Below are 8,187 nucleotides of genomic sequence, written 5' to 3' on the forward strand. Positions count from 1 at the left end.
TTGTTTGTGGTTTAACATAATGCGCCTTTCATTTTTTTTTTTTGATAGCAAAAGTATTTCATTAATTAAAAGTCATACGACATCTACAATAAAGATTCGACATTAACAAATACATAAGATATTGAATCAAATATAATTTTCCTTAATAAAAACTACGATCATCGAGTAGATCTTGCATTGCGGAGCATCTCCCGCTTATATCGCTGAAATTACAGCCTTGTTGAAAAGACAATCTAACGATCCTTTGTAGCCGTGAGGATGTGTTCCTTCTGATTCATTTGTTCGTATTCGAAAACTTAATAACTTTTTCACCAACGAAATAATTTTACGACAATCCATTAGATCTGCTACCATGGATTCAAAACTAAGAAATTTCTCCCTCGAAAAGAGGAGATAAACCTTGTCTTTCGAATGAGGTCGAAAAACCCTTGTCTTTCGAAGGAGATCGGAAACCCTTTCTTTCGAAGGAGATCGGAAACCCTTTCTTTCGAGGGAGAAAAGTTCCTCTCAAAAGGAGGAAGCATTATTATAAAGCTAAAAAAACAATAAAGAAACAAGGATTGGGGCCTTCCACCGATTAAAATCGATGGAAGTCCCTTCAAAATTCAACAATGGAGGCTAGGGTTTTGGAGAGAGAAAGGAGGAGAGAGAGGGTAGTGTTATACGGAGTATTTAGTTAAAGTAGGGTTTTTATTTTTGTAAAACATACAAGTACATGCTAAAATCATTAGATAGTAATTGGTGTGTTGAGTAAAACCATGCTTTTTAAAAAATGTGTAAGCTCATGAATGTACTTTTTGGACTATCCAACCTTTAACTTTTTCGACCTAGGTCAAATCGTCAAACTAATGATGCTCAACACTAACCTTGGTGTATCATTAGTGTTGATCTTCTTGTTGATTTTTGTAGAATATTTCCCATTTTATATATTGAGTATGCATTGTATAAATGAAGAGGCCAAATCATTTTGTACATGGATTCCAAATAAATGTATCAAAAATGGATTAAAAGAGCATATTTTCATAATGTAAAACTTTTGACAAAACTATGTGCTCTAATCATCAATTTTGGTGCCACAATAACATTACAATGACCACATTAAGACAATATGAGTGTGGTTAATATGATCATACAGAGTCAAGTTCTTGAATAAATTAATTTACCCCTTTTACATCATGATTCGTGGTATACTAAGGGCTATTTTTCTTCCAAAAAAAAGGGGGGGGGGGGGGGCTATTTAGTGATAATCCACCCTACAAATCTACAATTAATTAACAAGGACCAAACATTTTTCTATGGAAATGGTAACCTAAACATCTTGTATTGTTGTATTGATGAACACTTGATCTTCTTCTGATGCATATATAAACTAGGTACAAGAGGATAATAACGGCTATAACGCGTTAACATAAAGACTATATGATATATTGATATAGTAAATACAAAATATATAATATTTGGGTTTGAGGAAGTCCCATATATTGGTATTGGAAATTGTTTTTAACAATCCAAAGCTTGATTTTAGCACTTCTCCCTCTAAGAAGGAACAAATCATAGTCGAGCCAAAATTAACTTTTAGAAGGCTAAAAAATCACTTTCCTTTCATATTTTATGCCTCATTTCTAAACAAAGTTGTTTCCTCATCTCATGCCTTCTTCCCTTTTGCTTCATTGTACATCTCATTGATGGTATCCTGCAATTTCCATACAAAGCCATACATCAGAAAGGCGATGCCATACTCAAATTGAACTTGGTGACAGGTAGTAATATGATCAAACCAAAATTTATAGTCACGTTGATAATGTAACTCAATATAGTACAATGGCAGCTAAATTTGACTGAAAGGGTTCCTGTTTGCTTCAAATTCCCAACCAAAAGCATGACTACCAAAAAGTTCTGTCTTTTGAAGAAATCATCTTCTAAAACTACTTCCTTGCAATTTAGTACTTTTCCGCCTTTTCCAGGGATCATCAAGTCATGACATTACATTAATAAGGTGTGCAAAACATACCTTGTAGTATTTAAGCAGCTGGGGCCTTTTCAATTTGAAGGTTGGAGTCATCAAATCCCTCTCTATATCAAAAGGAATGGGCTCGAGGAAAACTGCTTTTAGCATCTCAAAACCTCGAAGCTGATCAAAATTACAATAATTGAGTAAGCAAAATCAAGGTGCTGCTAGTTAACTGCAGAAAGAACAATAAGGTTCAAGCACATACTTTGTGTTTCTGACCAGTGCTGTTGAGCTCTTCTAAGAAATATTTCCTAGCCTTGGTACTTTTGCAGAGTGTTTCGAAGTCCCCAGTCTCATTATTATTAGCTGCCCAGTTCTCGATTGCCTTTCTCTCAGGAACAACAACAGCCACAAGAAATGACTCGAAACTATTGCCATACACCCAAATCTGAGAAGACAACAGCATATCAACAACCATTTACTTCGTTGGGTGTGATAATCAAAGCTACATGCACCATTTACGGGAAAACTTACAGATGTTATAAGGTTACACCGCGAATATATGCTCTCAAGGTTCTCCACCGCTACATATTCACCTTGAGACAACTTAAAGATGTTTTTCTTCCTATCAATGACTTTCATGGATCCATCAGGCTGCCATTCGCCAATGTCACCTAAAAAAATTTAAATATATAGCATTATACATTCCAGAGAACAAAAGTACTAATCAGATCCTCAAAGTGTGGAAACAATACCATTCACACTAACAAAATTCCGCTGTTACACAAGGAATATACCTGTATGGAACCACCCATCTATAAGAACTTCTTGAGTTAAATCTTGCCTTTTGTGATAACCAGAAAACAATATATTCCCCCTCAAACATATTTCACCACGCGGTGTGGTTGAAAGCGCATCATATTCCATCTCTGGAACAGACTCCAGTCTTGCGTCTATGGCAGGCGAGGGGATTCCCACAGTGCCTATCATTGAATACACATTGGCTATTGATGTGAAGCATCCTCCACAGCTTTCAGTGAGACCTATCAATGGAGTAAATGTTTTATAAATTGACAAAAGAGGAAAACAAAACACCGGAACTACTAGGACAACAAATCTTGAAAGCAGGAATGAAATATATTGTCTAAACTGCAGAGCTGAAAGTTTAGAGCTATAAACTATGTCTTATGTTGTGGAGTTAACAGTTAGAAAATCAGATCAAACAAAGTTGGATGAGCATTCTCACATGTACAAGGGAAAATAATTGTCTGAATCTGAGAATCATAATTTATTTTACCCCACATTTGAATAAAATATATATATATATATATATATATATATATATATATATATATATATATATATATATATATATATATATATATATATGCAATTGTCCAAAGATCAGTTGAGATTTCATATTAACATCCACGATAGCTTAACCTAAAATACATCACTTGAAAAGCTTCATGACTCACCATATCCTTGTACCACCACACAGCAACAAGTAACCCTCAAAAATTCTTCAACATGCCGTGGCAAAGGTGCTCCTCCAGAAATCATAATGCGGACTCTTCCTCCAAAGCTTTGTTTGATCTAGTCCAGGTCAGAGTAATGGAACCAAATCAAAACTACTCCTTACTATCAGGAACTCAAAAGGGACCGAAGGAAAAATAATTGGTAATCAAGGAAATGGAAAATCAGAAGGTTTATTTGGACAGAATCCACCAACTTTATTGAAAACAAGCTTGTCCAAAAGAGGTGCGGCTTCATCTTGGCGCAATCCCTTCTCCAAATTCCGCAGTTTACTGTTAGACACTTACAGATCAGCTATATATAATGTTCGAGCAAATAGATTCAAGTTCACAGACTGAAAGAAAATCACAAGGGCCAAAACTTGAACATACTAGCTATAGGCATAGTCAAACAAGCTCTTCCTGAGAGCGCCACTGGATGAAACTTTATCCACAATACCTTCAGACAGAAAATAAATGAGTCATTTCCTCATAATAAGAAAATCATTAGGGGGGGGGGGGGGGGGCAGCTAGGGGGTTACATAAATGCATCAATATCAGATATATACCATTGTATAAACGTTCAAAAACCCTGGGAACCCCGCAGAACATTGTTGGCTTCAATTCATGGAGATCCTCGATCAGATATCTCACATCCTGTAAGCAAAATACAGAATAAAGGTGTTGATTGAAGTTCTGAAGGATCAGAAAAAAGTGTAAAGAGCACTTTAAGTTGTAGCATATGAACTTACTCCCTGCCAGAAACCAATTGAAGTGCCTTTGGCAATGCAATATGTTTCTACTATCTGATCAAATATATGCGCCAAGGGAAGGAATGAGAAGTATACATCTTCTGTACTTGCCTGTAACAAAGAATTTTCCAGTTTAATTTTACTAGTTCAACAATGATGTGATTCAGAGAATAGAGAAATAATAAAGACCTGGAAGTTAATCTACTGCAAGAATGCCATGTAACTTCTAATGTCTTGCATATCATAGTGATTGTTCTTTGGAAAAATTGTGTCACAAATCCAATACTCAGTTTTATGTGAAAAGTGAACTAGGATAATCACTTTGAAATTGAAAGGGTATAAAGTAGCTCAACTTTCATGCCACTAACATAATTTCAGCAGAGAAACTTGATATTTATTTGCTGAACAGCGAATAATGTGAACCTAATACAATTTATATCAAACTAATGGCATCAAGTAGAAAAAACAGCAAGGAAGTGCCTTTTACCGATTTATCTGTCTTCTCGAACAGGTAGTCTACTGAAAAGACCTCTGCTGTAAAAGCTGCATTATTTAAAATCACCCCCTTTGGCTCTCCCGTTGTGCCACTTGTGTACATTACAGTGCAGACATCAGTCTTTTGTTTCAAAGGAATTTCACAATCCATAGTTCCCTAAAACAACGAAAAACCTCAGAGATTAGCCCTCAAGCAGTGTTCTCGAATAAGTATTCTGAGATAAGAGTTCTGCAGGCTATGTAAATTTAAATAACTCCCATGATTCTGCAGGCAAGATCTTGGACTATAAATTATGACACTTACCAATTGAGAAAATTCATCCCAAGAGAAACAAGAAACTCCAGCATCCTCAGCTTCTTTTCTTTGTGAGCTGGAGATGTTCTCAAAGCTGACAATGGCTGAGGGTCAAAATTGAATGTAACTCAGTAAATAAAAAGAAAACTAAGTAACCAAAATTTAAAGATGTACTATAAAGATCCTCTCTGTTAACCTACTTTTTAAGTAGTTACACTTTGACAAGCATGCTAGTATCTGCATAAGCATCAAAATAGTAGCATCATTAATTCAGGATCAAAGATTGAACAACTTTATCATCCAAGCGAATGTGCACCAGCATTGACTCATGCAAAAAATAATTATAGAATTGGTTGATCAAGTATGAGGCATAGAATCAACTTATCTATGCTAGTTATAAATCAATGAAACACAAATATCTTATGATATATTTCCATATAGTTTGTTAGACCAGCACATCAAACTTACAGTTTTCACATTAGACCTCTACCTTTTATAAGATTAGAACATTTGGTGCAACAACAAACAACTTACAGCAGGTATCTTTTTCTCTTGAACAAAAACTAAGGAGACTTCAGCATGGTTAATGATGAATTCCACTGCATTGGGGCCTGCATAACATATAACAGCATTATCAGTTAGTCATGAATGTTTGTTCTTGTAGGCTCGTGGCAAATGCCAACCTTACACAGATATTATTAGCTATAAAGGATAGATGTTAAGAATGTGAAGGTAGCGTACCAAGTGTGTCATACAATGGTACATAGGATATGGCTTGACCGTTACAAGCCTGAAAAATCAACATATCAATTCTCAGTCACTATCCCATATGTATAAACTCGGTACTTACAGCTTATACAAATTTACCTATTTGTAAAATGTGAATCATCATGTTATAAAAGAGTAAGCCTAAAACTCATTATAATTACAACCTCTTATATGTTGAAGTATGAACGCGGACATTGAGAGAGTTAAACCTAATAACTTGTCAAATTTGATCAAAAAACTAGTTACTATTGTATCAACAAGTACAACATTGATCAACATTGCCAAACATCAAAAACTACTAAAGTACCAACAATCCAAATGTCGCGAAACATACCTGCATAGAGATGATCCATTTGGGACAGTTGGACCCATAAATTCCACATTGACCACCCTAAAATCAAACATTTATGCCAGAAAAATTATCATTATCAGTTCAATTGCAGGACATACTAATACAGTATGTAACATAACCTTTACAGCCAATAGGACACATAATTCAGCATTTCAGCTTTAATCCCACAAAATTGTATTGTACTCCCTCCATCCAAATTCAGTTGTCATATTGCCGGTTCAAATTACACTATCAATGTGACTATTAATTTCGGACTGATCAATCAAACTCAATATTCATACATAATGAAACTAAAATTGAACTTACAGGATTAACTCCACACTTCCTAATAGCAGACCCAATTTGAAGAGCTGAATCATACACCTCTTTATAAGTAAGCCATTCATATGGACCCGCCTGTTAAAATTACAGGTACAATTTAATTACACATGAAAATTAAAAATTACAATTTACAGATTATAGTTTTAAAAGAGCCAGAGAGAGAAAAACTAACCTTGCCATCAACGATTTTGCGAGAACCCAGTAAATGATTGGTGGGATATTTCTCCACAGATTTGCTGAAACCATTAAAACCCAAAAATTAACATTTTTTATGAACAATAATGATTGTTGTTGAATGTCAATTTTACAATTTAATTGTAATTAATACAATAATTTTCCAAATAACTGGCCCATTAGCTCAGTTGGTTAGAGCGTGGTGCTAATAACGCCAAGGTCGCAGGTTCGACCCCTGCATGGGCCAATTTTTTTTATTTTTAATTATGATGAAATATATTTTATTCTTGAAATTTTTTAGCTTATCATGAAATTTTCATAGGGTTACAAATACTCATATTATAATTTATAAACCCTTATTCGAGTCATTTTACTACAACAAAGATTTATATATATGCTCCTCAATTATGGCAAATAGAATGAAAAAAATACAATTCAATCTATTTGATTGATAAAATAAGAACCGAACCCAAATTTTAAAATTATATCTAAACCAACCACTAGTCCACTACGATACTAAACAATTTTCATTCATATTGGTATATCAATTCCCATCAATAAATATTTCCCTTCATATTTAATTGTCACATCACGACTTTCACGAGTCACTGCCTCTACATAATCTAGAGTGATAAATTTTCCATCATATAAAAAAAATTAGTAACTCGATACATACATTTAATTGACATTCCTTAGATCTATTTACTACGTAACTTCAATTCTACTACGTCCAAGAGAAAATAAGCATATAGTAAAGTTGATGAAGAAATGAAATATACCTAAAGAGATCCCAAGGAGACTCAATTCCATCAGGCACACCAGTGAGAGCATCCACAGCATAAATGTTACGATACACCGCCCCGGTCGATGGCCTATTCCCCGTTGCTGCCCTCCCCTCCTCTACCTTCTCCGTGTATACCGCCATTTTAACAATTTTTTCCTTTTTTTTTTTTATAATGTACAAATTATCACAATGTTATAATTTTGATGAAAAATGAAATAATATAGACCTTAGAAAATTAAGATAAGAATAGTAGTGGGGAGTATGGAAGATTGAGAGTGAACAAGATTAAATTAGATGCATAAATTCAAAGAGAAAAATGGGAGGGAGGTAGTTGAGTTAAGTGATGGCAATAAATTTGGTAGCACAAAAATATGGTTGGTGTTAATGTTGTGCAACTTTGCCATTTACTAGTACAGTAGTACTGCCCCCTTATCATGTTATTTTTGGGATGTCCCATTAATGTTGCTGTATTTTCTGAAGAAAAAAATAGGCCTTTGGTAATAAGAATTTTAGATGTACAAATTATTGTGGAAGAATGCAGATAAAGTAGATATATACTTCGTAAAAGATTTTTATTTTTAATTTTTTGATATAATTAGAACTGCGGAGAATTTATTATATAGGTTGAAAAGTAGGTCGACTTAATAAAAAGTTGATTAATTAGCTGGTTATTTTAATATGATTACTTTTTTTTTGACAGGTTTAATATGATTACTTTAAATGTGTGTACGTACAATTTATATTGGTTTGTTGATTAGATATCAAATGTGTGATGCTTATG

General features: G+C 34.1%; 1 protein-coding gene and 1 non-coding gene across 2 annotated transcripts; one reads left to right on the top strand and one right to left on the bottom strand.

Moving 5' to 3' along the window:
* Positions 1-1,403: 1,403 nt before the first annotated feature.
* On the bottom strand, positions 1,404-7,679 carry LOC145558807 (putative CoA ligase CCL6). The gene is made up of 19 exons (XM_081620143.1): positions 7,402-7,679; positions 6,621-6,684; positions 6,434-6,523; positions 6,110-6,166; positions 5,749-5,797; positions 5,542-5,618; positions 5,208-5,244; positions 5,017-5,111; positions 4,705-4,869; positions 4,218-4,328; positions 4,035-4,122; positions 3,859-3,925; positions 3,684-3,759; positions 3,430-3,547; positions 2,749-2,994; positions 2,486-2,625; positions 2,217-2,399; positions 2,012-2,131; positions 1,404-1,693 (listed from the first exon to the last, which is right to left on the bottom strand). The coding sequence occupies exons 1-19, from the start codon at positions 7,545-7,547 to the stop codon at positions 1,646-1,648; spliced, it is 1,977 nt and encodes a 658-aa protein (XP_081476269.1). The 5' UTR covers positions 7,548-7,679; the 3' UTR covers positions 1,404-1,645.
* Positions 6,796-6,869, top strand: TRNAI-AAU (transfer RNA isoleucine (anticodon AAU)). Its single transcript has one exon. It is a non-coding gene; the product is annotated as a tRNA-Ile (tRNA).
* Positions 7,680-8,187: the final 508 nt, after the last annotated feature.

The sequence above is a fragment of the Chenopodium album genome, chromosome 9 (assembly GCF_948465745.1).
Source record: "Chenopodium album chromosome 9, dcCheAlbu1.1, whole genome shotgun sequence".
NCBI lineage: Eukaryota > Viridiplantae > Streptophyta > Magnoliopsida > Caryophyllales > Amaranthaceae > Chenopodium > Chenopodium album.